The sequence below is a fragment of the Genypterus blacodes genome, unplaced genomic scaffold (genome assembly GCF_046128005.1).
Source record: "Genypterus blacodes isolate CSIRO-AG114 ecotype Tasmania unplaced genomic scaffold, CSIRO-AGI_Gbla_v1 ptg000137l_1, whole genome shotgun sequence".
Taxonomy (NCBI): domain Eukaryota; kingdom Metazoa; phylum Chordata; class Actinopteri; order Ophidiiformes; family Ophidiidae; genus Genypterus; species Genypterus blacodes.
Genome location: NW_027466939.1, coordinates 765,377 through 786,286, shown reverse-complemented (window position 1 = coordinate 786,286; position 20,910 = coordinate 765,377). Strand labels below are relative to the sequence as shown.

At 43.2% G+C, this 20,910-nt stretch overlaps 2 protein-coding genes, 1 long non-coding RNA gene and 1 other non-coding gene across 4 annotated transcripts; 2 read left to right on the top strand and 2 right to left on the bottom strand.

Annotated features, from left to right (window-relative positions):
- Positions 1-6,021: 6,021 nt before the first annotated feature.
- sdr42e2 (short chain dehydrogenase/reductase family 42E, member 2) lies at positions 6,022-13,136 on the top strand. The gene is made up of 11 exons (XM_076164625.1): positions 6,022-6,459; positions 7,387-7,482; positions 7,842-7,899; positions 8,060-8,178; positions 8,636-8,711; positions 9,649-9,731; positions 10,229-10,366; positions 10,527-10,592; positions 10,743-10,806; positions 10,924-10,997; positions 12,706-13,136. Exons 1-11 carry the CDS (start codon positions 6,022-6,024, stop codon positions 12,940-12,942), a joined length of 1,449 nt encoding a protein of 482 aa, XP_076020740.1. The 3' UTR covers positions 12,943-13,136.
- Positions 13,137-13,887: 751 nt separating this feature from the next.
- Positions 13,888-13,969, bottom strand: trnal-uag (transfer RNA leucine (anticodon UAG)). The gene has a single exon. It is a non-coding gene; the product is annotated as a tRNA-Leu (tRNA).
- On the top strand, positions 13,897-18,571 carry LOC143011606 (uncharacterized). The gene is made up of 3 exons (XR_012964933.1): positions 13,897-14,718; positions 16,808-17,890; positions 18,437-18,571. It is a non-coding gene; the product is annotated as an uncharacterized LOC143011606 (long non-coding RNA).
- Positions 15,909-20,848, bottom strand: cdr2a (cerebellar degeneration-related protein 2a). Its single transcript, XM_076164524.1, has 7 exons — positions 20,649-20,848; positions 19,441-19,553; positions 18,462-18,610; positions 18,187-18,363; positions 17,576-17,878; positions 17,141-17,420; positions 15,909-17,010 (listed from the first exon to the last, which is right to left on the bottom strand). Exons 1-7 carry the CDS (start codon positions 20,725-20,727, stop codon positions 16,729-16,731), a joined length of 1,383 nt encoding a protein of 460 aa, XP_076020639.1. The 5' UTR covers positions 20,728-20,848; the 3' UTR covers positions 15,909-16,728.
- Between the last annotated feature and the right edge of the window lie 62 nt (positions 20,849-20,910).

Below are 20,910 nucleotides of genomic sequence, written 5' to 3'. Positions count from 1 at the left end.
TTGAGTGATTGAAGGACTGATGGAGACTGATGGAGACTGACGGATCCCACAGCAGTTCTTTCTCTCCAGTTTGAGGTGTAGCACTGTGCACACTGAGTGAGATCAGGGTGTTTTCAGCACTGTCGCTTCCAAGCCCCTTTGCTTTCATTTGTACATCAAAATTCAAGATAATTGCTATGTTTTCTTAAAGATATCTCTCTCTTCTGCTGATGAAAGGAACACAAAGGACATCCTTCTCAGAAATGTGACACGTGGGCTGATTTCCTTGCTCACTGCACAGACAGACAGGTTGCTTGACATGACATAAGGTATGTGGGTGGGAAAGAAAACTGGGAAATATTCACGGTATATGGAGCAGGCTGTATTCCCGTCTTGCACATGTGTGTGTACAGGGCTCCTTCCATGAATGTGGCGTCCATGGGTTACAGTGCGGTGTCCTTCTGCCCACGAAGATGGATTATTGTGTCAGTGTGCTGCCATGCGCACTTAGATAGGAAATATGGCTGCCATCTGTTCATGGGAAGTTGTTCCAGCTTTGTGTGCTCCACCTGAGGGGAAGGAAGCACAGAAGATGGAGAGAAGCACAACCAACAGCAACACGTCCTTCACACAATGTCAGACTGTTACAAGGCAGATATGATGAAATCTACCCATCTGTCTGCCTGCCTGTCTGTCTGTGTGTCTTGTCTGTTTTGTTTACCGGTCATTGTTGCATTCACAGTGAGAATGCGCCGTAGATGATTGTAAAATTTGGAAGTAACGCGCATTTAGGTATTATTTTTTACACCCTGAAGTTGTGTGTGTGTGCTGTATGTGTGTGCATGTTCTTTGTCCAGCACATTTTAATGTGAAGTTCCATGGGTGTAAACAATGCTTAACCTTTGCAGTAATCACCTGCATGTGGGCCCAGAGGAGTTTAGCAGATGAATGTTGTAGTAACTCTAAATGCTCCATAAACCGCTTGAGTTTAAGCCGCAGCACTGCTTTATGAGCTCACCCTTATGGATGTTAAAATCTCCTCTTTAAAGTAATTTGGAATCTTAACTCTTGTCACACTGAATAACCAATTGTAATGGAGTCAAAATAGTTTTTAAAAATGTATAAATAAGGACCACTTCATCAAAAACAATGAAATAAACAAAAGCCTTAGTCGACCTAACAATCAGTGCTGCTTTATCGATTTCAAATACACACCAAATGCATATGAAATCACAATGTGGCACACACTGTGACCTTTCAGGTGCGTAGTCGGCACTAACCTGTGCTGCTCTTAGTATTGATCAGTCAGTAGGTTGGAGACGGAGACAGAAACATCTCTGCTGAGCGCTGTGACGCTTCCTCAGACACACAGTCGGCTGTCTGCTGCTTGTCAGTATCCGTCTCACACACAGCCGCCGCTGCCGCTGAGGCACCAGAAATGGAGAGAAGACAGATGAAAGTGCTGCGTGTGAAGGACAGGAGAGCTGTGTCACTCACAATAATCACAGCGTAGCAGGAGAAGTGAATGCAAAGATGTGAACAATGCTTTCATCTTAATATGGGACGTTGTGTTTTGACCGGCAAAATGAATGAATCGGCTCCTTCTCTGCTTTCCTCTGAGCTCCGTCAATGTTTTTACTTCCTCTCATGTATCTTTGGAAAACATTCATATGTGTGAATCCATCCCACTGTGACTTTTAGTACTGCATTCATTGTAATAGCATCATTATACATTGAGGTGTGACATTTTGTTTCCAACTGTAATTGGTTTGTAAAAGAAACACTGGCAAAAATTCAAGTCTGCATGTAAAGAAAAAAACACTTAATGCTTAGGAATACTGCCAAAGTATCTGTCCCTCTGTCTGTCCCTCTGCCTGTCCCTCTGCCTGTCCCTCTGGTCTGGGACAGATGCAGACAGCTGTAAAGTTACCACCACGCATGTACATAAGAGTGTATAGGACAGCTGTTCCCTCTGAGTTGTACGAACAGATACTGCTGAATGCACGAACACACAAACATCTGCTGTCACCTGCAGTTCACACAGCTGCACAGCTCTTCACACTCGTTGCACCTGTGACTGGTGTGTACCAGTTCTGTAGCAAAATATGACAGAGAGAGGGCCCAACCAATGCAGTGTGTGTGTGTGTAGCTGAAGTAGTTTGAGACCACAGTAGATTATTGAGACAAATGTTGTTGTTGGACTAAAGAAACTGGTGGACATTTGCTAAACCAGTGTCTATGCTGTCATTTACTACTGCTGATGCGTGTCCCTTGAAGTGTGTTGTCCTGGTTGAACGTGCCTGTTATCCATTAAACAACCTTGTGGTTTGCCAACGAGCTGTGGAGTTGCTTCAGTTTAAGTCCCGTGCTGAAGTCGATGTGCTGGCGATGTTGTTCTAACAGTAGGAGCTGGAGGAGAGGCCGCAAGTCCCACGGCCCACAGACCGGCCCGCTGACCAGTGTTTGTTTCTGTTAGGCCCCCAGGTTTATTTTCATTGGGGTATTAATGTCTATTTTGATATGCCTCTTGTGTTATTCTAGATGAGTCATTGGGGATGTGTGGGTACATGTGAGAACACGCTGTGCCTGTTTGAGGACAGTGAGACAGAAGCAAGACAGAGAAGACGTATGTGTGTGTGTGTGTGTGTGTGAGTGTTTAACACATACACACATAGGATAACGTAGGCGGCTTCTGTATTCTTCAAACCGAGCAAATTGCTTCTTCGTGTTCTGCAAATTGAAGAGAGAATAGCCTGACAGGGAGTACTTTGTATACTCTGGATTTTGGAGAAGCACAGTTTGGTAGAATGAGCTCCAATTTGTCAAAGTAACAACAACATAAGCTTTGTGGGGAAGCTCTTCCAAATTGGTTAGTCCGAGAGCAGAGACGTGGATGAAGTCATGTCGTCTGTATCTTGGTTTGATATGTAAGCTTCAAGTGCATTGTTCAAAAAGTAGTAAATAGTAAATGAATTGAAAACAGCAACATGTCCTTAATATAGGAACTTTATGAGCAAAGCAGAACAGAAGCTCAATGTTACAGACAAAGAATAGAGGAGCAAAAAACTACCCAACCTCAATTTACTCACCTTTTATTTCCAGAACAGAGGTCAGCTACACTGTCAGAGTGACATTCATCTCTTTGACACACATCCATGCTTCACATCACAGTGAGAAGCATCAAACACATGTTGGTGCAAAGGAGAAAGGATGAATTGCTATTGATTTTTGTCAATCTTAGCGGTTTGTTGCTACATCTGTTAATGATCTCGCCCCTCTCACTTTCTGTTCTCGTACGTTTCTTCCCTCCTTGACACCGGGCTGTGTCACCCACTGTGAAGCAGTGCATGCTGGGAGGGGATCTGGTGTTCGGTGACTGCAGTGTCCTGCCATCAGAAGAATACATCTTTGTCACAAGCAGTAGAGACGTATTATAATCCACTTTGCACTCCCCTCCTCCCCCATTTCCAGTAATAATGTAAATGTATTTTTGTTAAATGTCACGTCTTGTTTGTCAGCTGCAGAGAAATACAGCTGAGTACTCACTCTCGCCTTTTTCCTCTCCCCTCCGATCCAGCCAATCATAGCTCTCCCCTCAGCATCAAGCCATCAGGTGCGTAAGCTGCTTGGCCGATTGGCTCCGGAATGACAGGCTGGAGTGTTATTGCCAAATATTGATTCTCTTCAAGCCCCTGACCTTAAAGAGAACGAGCTTAAGCCATTTTGCAAATACTGCAACAGTCTTATCAATGCTGCTCTTCATCCCTCTGTTGGCTTATAAAGCATGAAGGTCAAACAACATGCATTTGCACTCAGATTGATTCAGCTGAAGTGTCGTATTTTCTTTTAAGAAGACGTTGTATGTCAGACATGTTGTAGGTAGAACTCAAAATAAAAAACTAAACTAAACCAAAGTCTGCCTTCACGTCCTCTCTCACTTCTGCTCTGTCTCTTCCGTCGTCCCGGTGAGGTCACATTATAGTCCAGCTTATTGATTCAACTTCAAATCCTCTCTGCGTTAACTCGTCTCGCTGCTTTTTCCAGCGTTTGACCTCAAAGCTGCCACTTTCAAAATATTAGCATGAAATGAGATGAGTCACCCACTTCAGCTGCTCATCTCCACAGAAACACCTGTCCAGCTGGATTTCTTGCAGTCCAGAGTCCCTGCTCATGACTCAACATGTTTAAATGCACCGAGCATCTATAATACTCTATGATGACGTAATCACAGGATGAACATGACAGAAGGACATCAGACCACCTTCATCAATGTAACACAGCAAAGAAGGAATGACATTATATTAATATCTAAATAATTGAACCCTCATATTAGTGTCTCACTGTGTCGCTCCTCTCATTCTGACAGGGTTGGGACAACTTGACTCCCTCTCAGTGCGTCTCCACGGTTACTGACAGAGAGTGTGTATCAGCCAGTGTATGGCTCAATCTCCTGACTGCTCTACAGGCATGAAGAACCTCTCTTCAATGGGATTTCACCTGAGAGCAAAAATCATCATCATAGTTTTTGCTGTTCTCTGGCGCCACCTGCTGCATAAAACCCCTCACTGTGAAGCTCAAGCGCTGATGGTGAGAGAGACTCCCGTGGATCAGTCACTAAATCCCGGTGTGTCCCTGTCAAAGGGAATGTGTGTGAGTGTGTGAGCACAGGAGAAGTTTGTGAGAACGTCGCTTTGGGTCATCATAGGACTTTACATCAAATAAACAAAATGCGACTAAAAGAATGACAATTAAGTGTTCATAAGTGTGTTTTTGCACAATATTAATTTGAAAAAATCTTTAAGTTTTAAAATAGAAATTTACTAAAAACTGTGAAGTATTACAGTGACAAGTTGCGCAGGTTGATCTTCATGATGCTTAACGGTCCCGCTGCTCCTGACCTGAGCCCACAAACCTGCACGACATCCGGGTCTCACATGTGTAACTACATGTTATGATGTTTGGATTCCATCTTGGTATGTCAGTGTCCCAGGTGTCTCCAATGTTCTAGTGGACTGTGTGATGTAACTGAGGTGCATAACATCTCAAAATGATGCAGGTTGCAGCCACCAAGTTTCAGAAATGGCTCACAGCTGCTTCTGCTTCTTCTGCTTCTTCTTCTTCTTCTTCTTCTTCTCGCTGAGGGAAACCTGATGCTGACGGGCGCGTTTGTCGGTGCGCTCCACCCTTCTATATTACGGTAGAGGAGCGGCTCAGGTAAGCGCCCAAAGCAGCGGGACAGGATTATTCCATGATCCAGCGGGGACGAGTATGGACGTTAGAGGACCGGAGCCACAATAACGTAAGTAGATACAAAACTTTAAGGGAGAGAAAATTTGATTCGCTCTCCAGAAAGCAGAAGTTTGTTGATTCATCACGTTAAATGTGAAAAGTCATACATGGTCAGGCTACATAGCCGTTATTTAAAACGAATATTATAAATGAGTGAATTTCAAAATAAGATCTTAATTTGAACATGTGTGTCTCATATATATGGAGGCTCGTGGTGTTTTGTAAAGTTACCCGTGAAAGTAGTTACAAGTGCAACATTTGATTAGATAATGTTTGATATACACTTATAATGGGATTGAAAGATTGAAAGAGGAATAGTTACACCTGTGGAGTTTGGATTATCACACAATTCATCTTATTTGCTTTGGGGGGAATGAGGCTGTGTAGTCTGTGTGATGAAAAATCCCCATTTTATCAGGTAAGTATATTTGTTATGAGTCCAGAACTTTGTAGAAAAAAGATGATTATAGAGGTTTTCACTCAATTGTAGATTGCAGTCTTTTTTTCTGTTGGAGTCAACAACAAGCACAGCCTCAACACTGGAGCTGTGCCATCTGTCAGACTTTGCTTCTTGATCTCAAGCTTGGCAGAAATGTTTTGTCTAACAAAGGATTTAGGCAAATGAAAGCCAAATACAACAAAATAAAACTGTACGGATGACTTTATACTCCAGAGGGTTAATAATTCAACAGTGCATATCAAATATTCCCACTCCTTCACAGCTCACATCCATCCACCCATCCAGCAAAATTTATGGAGCTGTGCGGTCCCAACATCAGTGAGAGCGGAGCCTCTGTGTGCCAGGTGAAGAAGCTTCCTTGCCACAGTGTCTCCCTTTGTCGTCTTCAAGCCACTGGACACCATATGCACAACCCTCCCCACCTCACCCACCAGCCTTGGGTCAACCATCCAGGCCCAGCTGTTGCCTCCAGCCCAGCAGGGTCCATCAGACACAAACCGCACAGCACAGCTAACGCCAGCTGCAGTGGCCTGGAGTGTGCCGCCTCAAAGCTGGGAGATGAGGCGACAGTGGCAGCCCAGAGCAGCTTGGGAAAGGTGCTGGTGACAGGAGGAGGAGGATACTTTGGCTTCAGGCTGGGGAGAGCACTGGCCAGCCGGGGAATGTCAGTGATCCTCCTGGACAAGCACAGGCCATCCTGTGATATCCCAGATGGAGCCATCTTCTATCAGGTACGGGACAGTGCAGGGGGGTCAACTGAGTGAGGCTTGATCAACCACATACACTGATTACATGAAACCACATAGCTGGTGCCAAGAATCTTCATTTATTTTTGGCTTGTAATTTATAGTTATTGTTTATAGTTCTAGTTTGTGCTAAGTTAGTGATCCTTAGTTATCTATTGACCAGACATAAGGCTACAGTATAATACTCTTTTTGTTATTCACTGCCCTAATCGGTCAATGTTTAATCTTAATTGGAATTTGCCGTCATATTTCTGTGATTTATCATTGCACCCAACCTGTTAATAATCATGTTGTTATTATTATTATTATTATTATTATTATTATTATTATTATTATTGTTAGATAGTGAGCATTGCTATGATAGGTTTGATGGAAATGGAAAGGAAAAAAAGTTATGAACAAAATAACTGGGAAGGTTTGTGTTAAAAATTAGCAGCATTTAACACAAACCTTCTCGGGGGTTACAGATTAGTCTAAGTCTTAGTCGTTTGGCGAACATTTCATCCATTGACATCATATTTGGTGTGATATTGTTACTGAGTAGCAAGCAGTGGCTGTGCAAATCCCCTCTGACATCTGAACCTTAGTAAGTGCCATTTCCTTGCGTCAGCTGGTGTCTCTGTGATGTGTGTGCGTGTGTGTGCGCTGTGTGGAATCAGACACAGGTGAGTGATCCACCTCAGGGCACCAGCTGCTGACTGGGTCAGAGAGGGAGGATGCTTGATTCAGGTTACACCTGCACATCACATGGCACTCTTACCTTAATTATACTGTCCCTCTCACAGGAGAGTCCCTCACACACACCACACACTCACCACACGCAACATGACCTAACCTCATTAGGGACTATGTGTTAAAAGTGTTAGAATCAAGCGTACCCATGTTTCAATGATTCTTATACATTCCTTACAGAGCGACATCCGTGACTATTCCTCCCTGTATAAGGTGTGTGAGGGGGTGGACTGTATATTCCACACAGCATCTTATGGAATGTCCGGGCCAGAACAGGTGACTGCCTTTTGTGTCTTGTATGACATCATCATTCTGGAATATTCAGTGTAAATGGAGTGTATGCGATGAAGACTTTCCTGCTTATATTCCTCCACACAAGCCTCAGAAGCACACGGACAAACCAATGCTGCTTGCTAATTACATTTGTTTAATCATCACAAGGCCTAAAATGAGTTGTACATGAGTTAATTAGAAATCGTAAGGGTCAATTAAAACTCTAGTACAGAGAAAGACAGACACATGACATGAAACACTAAATAAGAGATCATATTTAGTTATCATGGTGATGCATAACCCAGATGCATTATGACACAATAAGACATTTTTACAAGCGACATTTCCTTCTTCTCTCTTAGCTGAGGAAAGACCAAGTGGACTCAATCAACATTGGAGGGACCAACAACGTAATAAACGGTGAGAATAGATGTAAACCTGCTGTGATGAATATGTTCTACTCATTTTGACACTGAAAGCTAAAACTGAGCTCATTGTTTCTCTGCACTCCCCCATAAATGAATTACAGCAATGTTTTGGTTGCTATGATGTGATGTGATTTGATCTGTTGACCCTTCAGTGTGTAAGGAGAGGAGCATCCCCAGGCTGGTGTACACCAGTACTACCAATGTGGTGTTTGCTGGAAAACCAATAGTGGACGGCGATGAGGCCTCTGTGCTGTGTGTGCCTCCCAACACGGTGGGCGAGAGTTGGATTATGTAATGTACCTGAAATGTGTCTCTTTGTAATATGTGAGGCATCCATCTGTGCAGGCTGGACAATGTTTATGTTCTGGTAAGGGACTGTAGGTTAAAGTTTGCAATGATACCGATGCACTTTGTCATGCAACAGAAAACTCTCATCTTTATCTGGGATAAAGGTTCAGATTCCATTTCAGCTCAAATGTTATGCATTCATTTCTGTAAATGTATAATATGCAAAGTACAAAAGTGTCATTTGTCACCTTTGAGAGTGAAACATCTACTTTTTCTTGGTTCCATTGTGCAGCTTAGTTCAGTCAGAGGAAATGATGGGGCCAACAAAAATCATATAATAATATATAGTATATCGTAACAGTAATAATAATACTATATTATAACAATAATACATTTCCTGTTCTGTAAAATGTAAAGCAATAACAATGTCTCTCTTCCAGCACATTGACCACTACTCCAGGACTAAAGCCATTGCAGAGAAGATGGTCCTCTCAGCCAATGGATGCTCCCTTAAAGGTGAAGATAAATCGGTGTGTGTCATGAGTGTGTGATCACAACATGAAGACACAACTGGAGAAGGTTGCATTATGAGGGAAGGATGTTGCAAATACACTCTGTTTGCAGCCTCACAACAAATCCAGATCAGTTGTTGTGTGTGAGACTTGAAGTATGAGACTGAAAGAATAGTTGCCATGGAAACCCAGCTGCCTCCACGTGTGTAATCTAATACAACTGGACTAACTGATATAGTCTAAATTTAGACAGGTCAAGACAACACTTGCGTCATTAAATGGTTCTGCAGCAGCCTTGAAGTCAAACACACTCACACACACACACACACACACACACACACACACACACATGCAAGCAATTGATTACCTCATCTTTCTGCAGTTCCTACTACTCGTGATCAAATGTGCATTAAATAAGCAAAATTCCGTTCTATATAGGCTCTAATACGTCTAACTCCTAAACTGTTGGAGGAAGCAGGTGTGAAGCCTTCCATTACTTACTGAGGTCTGTAACCCCACACCCTATCTGCGACCATTTACTTCTATATTCAATTAAGTTTAAAGCATAAGGCTGTGTCATCGTATACGACAGGTTAAAGCTCACGCATCTGCCACAGGACGATGTGAGTTGCTTCATTATTCACAGAAAGACACCTCAATAACTGAGTGTCATTTGAGTCATTTGGGGGGGAGGGGCTTCTGGAAACGTAGCTTTACTGACACCCTGCTCACACCCTGTTTACACTCTCATGTGTGTTCATTGTCTGGGTTACACCCGAGGGACAAGGCTCATAGACATGTAGACGCAAGACTTCTTCAAAACGTTTACAAATCCATTCCACATCGGATGAAAACAGGAAGGGAGCATTGAAATCAGTCTGAGTTTACCTCTAAACGTAAATGAATTTGTGATGTGAAGGTGTTAACTGGTCCATGTGCAGGTGGAGGCCTGCTGCGGAGCTGTGTCTTACGCCCGTGTGGCATTTACGGGCCGGAGGAGAGGAGACACCTCCACAGAGTGATGGTGAGGGACTGTCACTCAAACATAATCAACTCAGGTAACGTCTGGTGTGTGTGTGTGTGATGGTAGTGTCACCTTCAGTGGTCAGTGTGGAAAATATCCAAGCAAACATCCAGTGCTTGAAGCCACATCTTGTGCACATCGCTGGCAGAAGGTGTTCCTGCCTGAAGAGTTACATTATTGATAAGCCCTCTGCAGGCGTCCAATTACAGCCTGCATGTCTTTCTTCTTGTGTGAGGCAGCCAGTCTCAGCTGTGTGCAGTCTGGCTGAAGGACCGGAAGTGGATGATTACATACGACATCAACTTTCTTATATCTTGGTCAAATAGAAAAATAAAATCCTTTGAGTGTACAAGTGTGTATCTCTCTTTAGTTTATTATTACAACAATTCAAATAGTGTGAAGGCTTGTACGGCAAATCTGTCAAATACAAATCAAAAGAAATCAAAACTTTCCCTCTCTCTCTCTCTCTCTCTCTCTCTCTCTCTCTCTCTCTTCAGGTGAATGTGGAACGTCGACTGTTCAGCTTCAGGTTTGGGGACCCCGAGGCCAAGATGAACTGGGTGCACGTGGAGAACCTGGTGTTGGCTCACACACTTGCGGCTGAGGCCCTCACACTGAAGCAGAGCTGTGTGGCAGTAAGTCCCCCTGTCCGCCTCAGGAGACTCCGTCAGCCACAGCACTGAGACATTCCTGTGACCCCACCGACCCCCAGCATCTGACACCCTTTGCTTGTCGCACTGTTTAAATCATGACCACTCTTCCACTTTCACTGGTAGTTTTTACTTGTTTTTGCAGAGTGGACAGGTGTATTTCATTAATGATGGAGAGTCGGTCAATCTGTTTGAGTGGCTGACACCCTTGGTAAGTTAAAAATTCAAGGATATTTATTGGATGAAATGCGTTTAGTCACAACAAAGAGGCATTGACCTCTGTGTGTGTGTGTGTGTGTGTGTGTGTGTGTGTGTGTGTGTGTGTGTGTGTGTGTGTGTCCTGTTACTGTTCCCATTGCAGTTTGTAAAGCTGGGTTACAGCAGGCCGCTGATAAGGCTGCCTGTGTCTCTCGTCTATTCAGCAGGTAGATCCACTTTCTCTCTGTTGTCCTTTAGAATAACATTTGTTTGAAATCTTTGTCCGTGGTTTAATTGGATGTATGAAAGGAGCCTGATAAGTGTGTTTATCTTCTTATTCACAGCCATATTGGTTGAGTATTTACACATCTTCCTGAGGCCTGTGATTGAAATCCCTCTCCTCTTTACCAGAAATGAGGTAAATACATGTCTTTCTTTCTCTTTTCTGAGCTTCAGTCAGGCTCACACGCAACTTTTCATTCAAGCAGTTTTGTACTTGTGATTCTGATGCAAATCCTTCTGTTTTGACAATTTCGAACACGTGTGTGCATATGCCAATGCTGAAGTGAAAGTATGTGTGTGTGTGTGTGTGTGTGCAGCAGGAGGGTTCAGGTTACCTGCACTAAGACGATTAGATTCTTGTTTAAGTCACACAGCTGTCCCGTCACAGTGAAGACAGACTTCATTAGGCCGAGTATTTTCCTATCAGCTCCCCCCGCCCTCATCTGATGATATCTCCCTTCATGAATTATGAAAAAAGGAACCTTTAATGAATTCAGAAATGTCAGATAAACAGATGGTAAATGTCACTTGAGACTTTCTTATTGCTCGTTTGTGGAAATGTTAAAACATTAACTCACCACAACAAGCTGGAGTAGAGTAACAGCATTGTGGAGCTCCATGGTGCTGTGTAGTAATCCGGCCTGCGCTGATACAGTGGGGAAGCCTGTAAGAAGCATCTTAAGGAGTCTCCATCATGGACTCCACGGTCTTCATGAATGTGTGATGAGTTAGAAACCAAAGCTGAGCCTGTGGGCTTGCACCCATAGCTCATTCTGTCAGACAGCTGCAGGCGGGGGGATTGATGATTGTGCTGTGAATAAAACATGAAGCGGCGTGGGTCAGGACAGGAAGGTCAAGATGAAGTCACAGGAAGTGACCTAAGTACAGTCACTGTTGCAAGGGTGACCGTAGGTAGTTGTTTGGCTCAGGTGATCCTGGGACTCTCAGGTTGAGACATCACTGAGGAGCTTTTCCTCAGCACAGAAATTGCATTTCTACACTGAGCTGGATCCAGTGACCCAAGAGGAGGAAATAAATAAAACAGGCGCTCGTGGGTCAGGGGTCAATAAGACTCATAAATGGACTGTACTTAAATAGCGCTTTTATCAAAAGCACTTTACAATGACCTCATACATCCATTCATACACTGATGGCAGGACATGCAAGGTGCCTGTTATCAAATTCATTCATCCTCAGCAGAACCCAAATGATTAATAATGATTCATTTCAATATAGAAAGAAAATAATTCAGATGAGGAATAGTACATATTTAAAAATCAAAATCACACCAGTATTATTAAAGTAATGTCAGCCTTTAAAAGAGAGGCTGCATTGTCTCCAGTAGCTCCAGTATGATTGTCAGGTCAGACAGCATGAGCACAACTCAGCAAATGTGTGTTTCAATACTCACAGATACATGACAGCTTGACATGAGTCATAAGTTTCATCATCAAAGGTCTGTGTTGAGATTTCCACATGAAATCAAGCTGTCAAAGCTGTCAGAAGCTGTCAGCGCTTTAAAGTCCTGATGTGTATTGAACTCTGTTCTACCTGGTTTGCCTGAATGATTCAGTCTCTTTAGGTACTTCCTCTGCTGACACATTATCCCCAGGCAGTAAGAAGATCCAGCAACCAGAGACAGTCATCAGTGTTAAATTGTATAAACAACTTTGCTTAATCAGGGTTAAATCTAGACCATTAGCCTTACAGTTTGACCTTTCCTCATTTGGCCTGGATGTCACTGTGGACAAAGAACTGAGCACACGTCTCCAGGTCTGGCTGTAGGTGATAGAGCTTATGGAGATGATTTATGCCTTTATGTTTGTGTTTATCTGTATCTCCAGGTTAGGAACATAGCAGTAACCCACACCTTCAAAATTGAGAAGGCGCGTCACGAGCTGGGCTACTGTCCAACGCGCTACAACCTGGCAGACTCTGTGGAACAATACCTGAAGTCCCAACAGCCCCACTCCTGCTTGCCACATTCCGTCCCTCAATTGCCCCGGTCCCTGGGCCTGCTTCTGATGATGGGCCTTGGCCTGATGTTCCTCATGTTTGGCTGCGTACTCTGTCAGGACTAGCCTGTCAAGTAATGCTGGGAAACTACACATTAATTAATTAATTGTCGCTACTTCGGCTGTCACAATCGTCGTGTTTTGAAATCGTCCGATAATTTGTTTGATCATTCGTTTGTTTAGATGTGGCATGTCAGCCACCATGTAAAGGAAAGGTTTACTCTCTCCTCATGTGATGTTTTGGTGGAAATCTGTTGAAATATGACTCAAATTTAGTTTTGCAGGGACAATGAACACCTACCTCCGAATGCTGGAATAATGCAAAATCTGCTTCTCAGTTTTCATGTTTTCATGCTTCTATGTTTGCTTGTGTCAGTGTATGAAAGTACCACGCTGTTGAAAAGTAACCAACCTGTGCTGTGTGAATGTCCTGGGTTTCTCTGCAGTTTGATTTGACCATGATTCCATTCAAAATTAAGAGAAAACTTCTAATTCTTCTAAATCTAAATGGATTCATATTTGTATTAGACATATTGTGATGCTTACTGATTGTAATGAAAGCATGCTTCCAGTTTTAATGTAAAAATGTGTTGTGATTTTAACAGTCGTAGAGTTTTGTACACTTTTAGATGTAACAACAGTGAATGCCAACGATCATTTTATATCTTTAACAAACACATTCATTTATATGTTCAACATTTGGATTTCTTTTCTCCTCTCCACTCGTGAAACATTCGCGTTAGGGAAAAGGCGAGACTTTAGTTGACAGAACAACCATCTTCCTCTATCAAATAAATATAAGCTATTACCAAAGCAGAGTGTGCGTCGTCTTTGCGGAGTGTGAGCGTGCACGTTCGCCGCCGCATGAGGGCGCTCTTGTACAGCTATTTTCATCCAAAGGACACAATACGTATTCTGTAACGTGCAACATATGTGGGTTTTATTCAATTCACGTAAACGTAATCGTGTCGCCAATATAAAGAGTATTTCCAGGGTGCTCGCAAAAATCTCTGGCAGCGGTGGGATTCGAACCCACGCCATCGAAATGACTGGAGCCTAAATCCAGCGCCTTAGACCACTCGGCCACGCTACCACTATGTAGCTTCCTATGGAGGTAATTCTATCTAAACTACGAGGGGGCTACACGCACACTGAGTATGACAAATTACTGCGTTTTCTTCGTCGTTTTTCGAGTTTATTTGTGGATATTTTGGTGAAGTAGTTTTCCCTCTGGATGGGTAGTTCACTGTCTGTGGGAGATTAGAATAGACCAGGGTTTGGCAACCTGCGGCTCCGGAATCGCATGCGGTTTTTTTGACAATTATAGTTACTTTTTACTTTTTCTACGTCATGTATTATTGTTGTTGTTGTTGTTTTAGATTCTCCAGTTGTAAAATGTGTAGCTTATGCACCGAATTATTATCTTATTTATAAAAATTATTATTATTATTTCGTCAACTACAATGTGCGTCATAGCCAACGTGTATTGCCCGGCGCCTTTTCCTCTGGGGATTGGGATGAGAGAAAGAGAGCAACTTCAGTAGCAGAGCAAATGTACTTTAAAGAAATGGATCAAATTTCCAAACTCCACTATTGCTGCTTGATGGAGGCAGTATGGCGCTGAAAGCTGTAGAAAGCAATTTGCGGACGATCAATACATGAGAGAGTCGTTCATTCAAATATCGGTGCATCTATTCTCAGACAAACAAAACAGAGATAGTTCAGAAAGTTTAACATGTGCATCTAACTGCAAAGACCTTAAGAGACAGAGACGTGAAACGGCCAACAACAATCACCAGTCGGCAAATCAAGGACATGGACTCAGTGCAAGACTTTGTGCAGGTACATGAACTCTTAAATATTTGTTTACTTAATGTTTACTTTTGGTAGTAGTAGCAACTGCTAAGCAAACGTTTGATTACAGTAGAAAACAATAAGGAATATAATAATATAAAATACAAAGATACACCTTTTGTCCAGCTTGGTACAGATAATTGTGTAAAAATGTAAACATTGCATTTTTTTGTGACAATTGACCCAATATTGGAGAACAACACTTTTACATTAACGGATGATTCAATGGTTATGGGCAAAAACATAGACGTGGTCATTACAATGCCACTGGATAAATGTGCTGTCAGCCATTTTGCAGTGTGGGTTTGAACTTGGCGCTTGTGGAGGATTTGCTCTCAGTCAGACTAAATTGGACCCATTGTATACTGGTGCCTGTGACTGTTTAGAGGGGCATTTGTTCAAGAACGTGACAGATATAAGATGCTGCTATAGGCAAACTTGATATATAATCCTCTTATGTGGAGGTTTAATGGAATTGGGGAGGGAACCTGATTATTGTGTAAAAGCTATTAGTGACAAAAGGGCACTGTTAGAAAGTACTTCTTACATAACAGAATCATCATGGCAGGACATTTGTTTAGTTTCAAAGTCTCTAAAATTAACTTCTTCATCTTCTTTTTTTGAGTTGTGGAGTAACCTCGCTGCTGATCATCTTACAACACATCCGTACATTTAGATGAAGGAGAAATATTCAACAGAATGTGACATGAACGATGTTTTACTGGTTAGTTGCTGTATTCATACAAGAACAATCATTTTCATTAATTGTTTCTTTCTCTTATGTATCACATCACACACAAAGTTTAGTTTAATTTCACAACATAACATTTTTATGAAACTCATTGTGGACGGCGTAGAAAAATAAGTATTCAAGTGTTTATGCAATTTCGGAACAACCTGATCAAAACTTTACATTTTTTTCTGTCAGGAATAAGTCCAAGTCGGGACGTGATATTAAATGAGGCAACAAAACATCTAAACAAAAAGGAAACAAATCTTTTACAGCCTTCATTGTTTGTGTGACAGGAAAAACCACAGTGTGCACATTCATTTACCTAGAATTAGTCTTAACCGACCTGTCTTAAAGTTCTTTAAGTAGCTTCAATGTTCACATTATAGATCCAGAATACAGTGACAAAAATGAAAATAAATAACATTTCATCTTTTCTAAACTCTCATCATAATAAATATAAACTGTGATTCAGTCATAAGAAGTGCGGAACTATTGTGTGCTCATTTGACAAAAGAGACACGAGTCAATATTTAATAACGCCTGAGCTGCATGAAAACATGAAAACAAGGAGTTTCTTCCAGTGTCCACTGATCCGTCCACTGATCCGAGTTTACAGGCAGCCGATGACCAACTAATGAACCAACCTCTGTCAACATGCACGGACCAACACACACACTGGGCTAACACCCGTCGTTACTACTTCATGGCTACTGGCCACAAGCTTTCCGGCCATGAAGTTACTTTACAAAGCATTCTATTCAGACACTTTCCAACCTTTCTGTCTGCACAAGCCATCTATCTTTCATCAATCTTTCTCTCCATTAACACCAAATGATCAAGGTTAATACGTAAACAAGAAGGAACACTGTTGCAAACATATATAATACTTGTGGATTTGGAGGTTTTGTAAGTCTTGTGCATCATTAATCATACACTTGAATAAACAACTTGATATCTGGCTGAACAATACTGCCTCAGGATGTCACTGCACCAGCTAATAGACACTTAGTATTAGTAGTATTAGTCTACGATTGGACTGGCTGGTAAAATGATCATTGTTATACATTCGTAATTAAATCCTTCAAATGACAAACCATGTTTTTACAAAATAATCTTCTTAGAGATCCAGATCATTGAGCAGAGAACAGAGTGATTGACAACATGACATGTCAACAGGACGGGAGATAAGAGTGTGGCAACATGTAGCACAGCATTGATCATCTGTCGCTGAAATCGTAAACAGAAACAAGAGTGCAAGCCTCACACTAATGATCTTTACATTTGGTGGTGTTGATGTTAGACTGTTGACGCTCACTCAGGTCCTCTTTGGTCTGTTGAATGCAGGTAAAGATCTCTCTGAAGAGAGCCTTGTACTCCGGTTGCTGGCCGTCTTCCAAAACCGCTGTCAGATCAGACGGAGCAGTGGAGCTGGACAGGCGACGGCGTATCCGACCGCTCTTGGAGGGACTGCTGGACGTCTGGACGGCTTTGTGGCTGAGCCGCTCTGACGCTTGCTGGCACCGCTGCAGGAGCTCCTCATATTTCACCTGAAGAAGACATCGTGTTGTCACAGCATGCAGCAGCACACGTGAACAGGAAACCATCGCACTTCTTTGAAACTGACAAATATTCACTCCTTTGTCTTTATAATGATCATGCACTTCACGGTACGCTCACCTGCAGAGCGCTGTACTGTGCGTCCACCTCGTTGAGCAGAGAGATGCCCCTCTGTTTCACCGCCTCTGTTCGCCTGATACACATCTGGTCGTGACCACGGCGGATCTCCTCCATGTTGGTCCTTCTCAATAAGCCGTCACTGTTACATCTCTGCCGACTGGGCCATCGCAGCTCCGCCTCATCCTCCTCCTCCTCCTCCTCCTCCTCCTCACTCTGCCCCCTTGCTTTCGGGGTAATGAATACTATATCGGGCAACAGCAGCTGCTCTGGCTTTCTGGCACTGGTGGGAGTGGAGAGCATAGAAGCATGAGTCTGCTTGTAGTTGTGCCATATATGGACCACTGCCTCACCATTTGAAACGGTGAAGATGTCGTTCACATGCTGGCTTTACACATACACACACTTGATCTGGTCTATACAAAAGTCACTCCTAACCTGTGGGCACAATCTGCACGCCACTGAAGCCGCAACTGCTCCACTTCAGCCTCCAGCTCCGTTTGTCTGACCCGGTAGCCTTCAAAGAGAGCCAGCTGCTGCTCCAGACCTCTGTTCTCCCGCTCCGTCAATTCAGTCTCCTGCTCGGCGGCGTCCCTGAGGCTCCGCTCCACAGCAATCTGGCTCCGGAGGTTCTGGATGGAGCGCTGGAGAGCAGCGTGCTCCTCCCCCGCCTCTCGGTGGTGGAAAGAAGCCTGGGGTGACCAGAGCCCGTCCACACAGCCGATCTTATGGGGTAGATACCTGAGCCGAAAGGTATGATGCAACATCTCAGAACATATACACACATAAACCAGATGATCAGGGTCAGCTGGTTGTCCCTCAGGGTAACCAGGAGGGACCGCGTAGTTGCTATGGCAGCTTTGAACAGCGTCCTGTTAAGTCAACATGTACGGACAAGCCTTTACTGATGTTATGTTTAGTCTTGTAATGATTGATTGTGTGTTTTGATTCTGATTGCTGTCCTGCACTTATAACCTTAGCAGTAGGACACACACACACACACACACACACACACACACACACACACACACACACACACACACACACACCTGTCTCGATGTAGGTCGTACAGCTCCTTGAGACAGGACACACTCTGTGTCCCAAGGGTGCGTCTTTGCTCTGCCCGCTCTCTTTTGTTCCGCTCTGCTTGGGCTGTCTTCAGTTCCTCCACCTGGATCTGTAAGTCTTCCATGTGGGTCTGAAGGCCGTCAATGATCTCTGTTAGACTATATGGGAAGAATGAGAGCGATGCGTTGGCGTGGTGGTGCTGCTGAATGTTATCTTCTTTCCCTTTGACAGAAATGAGACAGATTCAATGACTGACCTGTGGATCTTTCTCTGGGACAGGCGGTTGTCCTGCACCAGCCTCTTGTTGCCCTCCTCCACCTCTCTGGTTGCCACGTCGAGCTGCTCGTACACCTTGGCTTGCTGGTCATTCATCTGACGCAGTAGATCCGCTTGCTTGGTCAGGTACTGTTACATAATAAAGCAAAGCGAAAAAGAATGATGAATCAACTTGTTTTTTTAAATCTAACAGATTAGAAAGGAGCTGTGTCAGGGATCCATAATGCCAGTGTGCACATTCTAACAGTGCACAAAAATGTATAAGTCTACAAAGATGGAGATGCTAGAGAGGCAGCACTCGGTATGTCGTGTTTGCTGATATGATGGTACATCCTTTCATCACGCTGCCAGGTGCAATACAACTCTGACATCAGCTGAGTAAGTGAGACCAGCAGCGGAATGAGGGTCAGTGAGATGTGATTATCGTGTCAAAGTCAATAAGCCCTCCTGCCTCTGTAACAAACACATTAAGGCTCTTATCTTTGTTTACCCACTGCCAATGAATGATAGGTTGTGATACACAAATAGATCAGAACAAATGAAGGCTGTGCACTGAACTGAGGTGGAGTTGTTTATTTAAGCGCTCTACCTGACGACCCACAAGTGACCTCTATACCCATAAAGAGCTAATCTCAGCTTTGTGTAAAGCAGATTTACATAACAGCCATAACAAAGAGTATGTTCATCTTTGAGAGAACAGAACTCATGTATGACGAGGGCTTCATGGAGGATAAATGTGGGACAGTAGCAGCACTCATAGTGAGACATGGGATTGGCTTCTACTGTTTTATTCCATTAATTAGTGAAGAAAAGTCCTTGATGACAGTTCACTATGAGGAAAAGGTTCTCAGATTCCAACGTGGACGATGGAAGATGCCGTTAGTGAAAGTGTGTGTACCTAATTTACCTTCCTCTGTAAGTTTGGTTACAGCGCTGAGCTCATTCCTTGGAGTTCTCACCTCGATCTCCTGCAGCTGCTCCTGGTTGGTGGCGTACATCTGCTGCAGGGCCTGTTCCAACTCCTGGTTCCTGTCCAGGAGGGTTTTCCCCAGCTCTGCTGCCAGATGGAGATCTGCCCATGTAAACACAAGAAAATAACTTTGACTTTACTGCACAAAACATAGGCATTTGTGGAATTACAGAAATGTAGTGACAGAATGAACACAAATGCTCTGTGGAATCTAAGGCGTCCCCTGGGACTTAAGAACAAATTGTCATACTCTTGTAGCGTTAGTTATAAAACGTTGTCATAAATCATTTTAAGATACACATACATTTTTGGACTTTGGCCAAATCCCTGCAAATGTAGAACTATGAAAAGAACAATGGCGGGACTTGTTTCAAATAATCAACAGTGAGTGTCCAGCATGTCCCACAAGCACACTCACAATTTAGAACGATCTCTCTCAGTAACTTCTCACGCTCCTTTTAAGTTGCACACTCATTATGACACAAGTTGCCCAACATCATTGGCAGGCAGGTCAACACATATCTTAGTAGATATCTCATTGGTGATATGGTCTCTGTGAATCCAGAACAGAATGTCTCATGGGCAAACACTTATCGAGTCTTATTCTGTTTCTTGACCCTGAGCTGCCAAGAAATAGGAACTGTTTCAGCCACAAAATACATCACCAGCCAGCAGCTACTGATAACTAGGTTACAGACATGTATTTCCTTATCTACGGGCTAACTAACAAGCTTCATATCACATCCAATATCATAATTACCTTCTATCTTTTTCCTAAATAGTTATACCACAGTATCTGCCTGTGATTTACATTAACAGCCAACAACAATCACAGTGGCAGCTTCAGGAAATCCTGTCTCCAGAGAGTTCAAGGATATTTCAACTTTTACCCCCATGACTCGTGCGGTCCTGTGTCACAAGAGGAGGCTATAAATATCATATCATAATTTCATCTGTCAATATAAATGAAGATTTGTATTTGTTGTTTGTTGCTGTCGTGCCATTATTGGATTGTTTGCGGTGATACTCTATGAATATCGATCAATGTTGTCCACATAGGCAATAATGGTGTTGTTATTTTATAGGTAGGATGACAGGGAGCATCACCTGTAATCATCTCATGTGTCTAACGTCTTTAGATGTGTCTCGCAGACTTCACAGTGTTGAGGGCGCGTCCAGAAGGCGTGCATCTCTTACCGCGTTCAAGCTCCTGTTGGCTGTACCACCGCTCTCCATCCTTGTCAAACTCTTCCTCCAATATTACGTCAGTTAGCATTTTCCAGTGAGGTGAGGGTGCAGGGCTCAACCTGTCACACACCTGGAGCACCGGTGTTATTACCCGCTATTTGCCGCGACGAGGAGGGGCAATGACGAGCTCATCCTCCGGTCTGTCGTCTACTACAGCAACGTGGCATGTCTGTTTTACGCCGGGTGTGAACGCAACACGCTAAACTTCCGG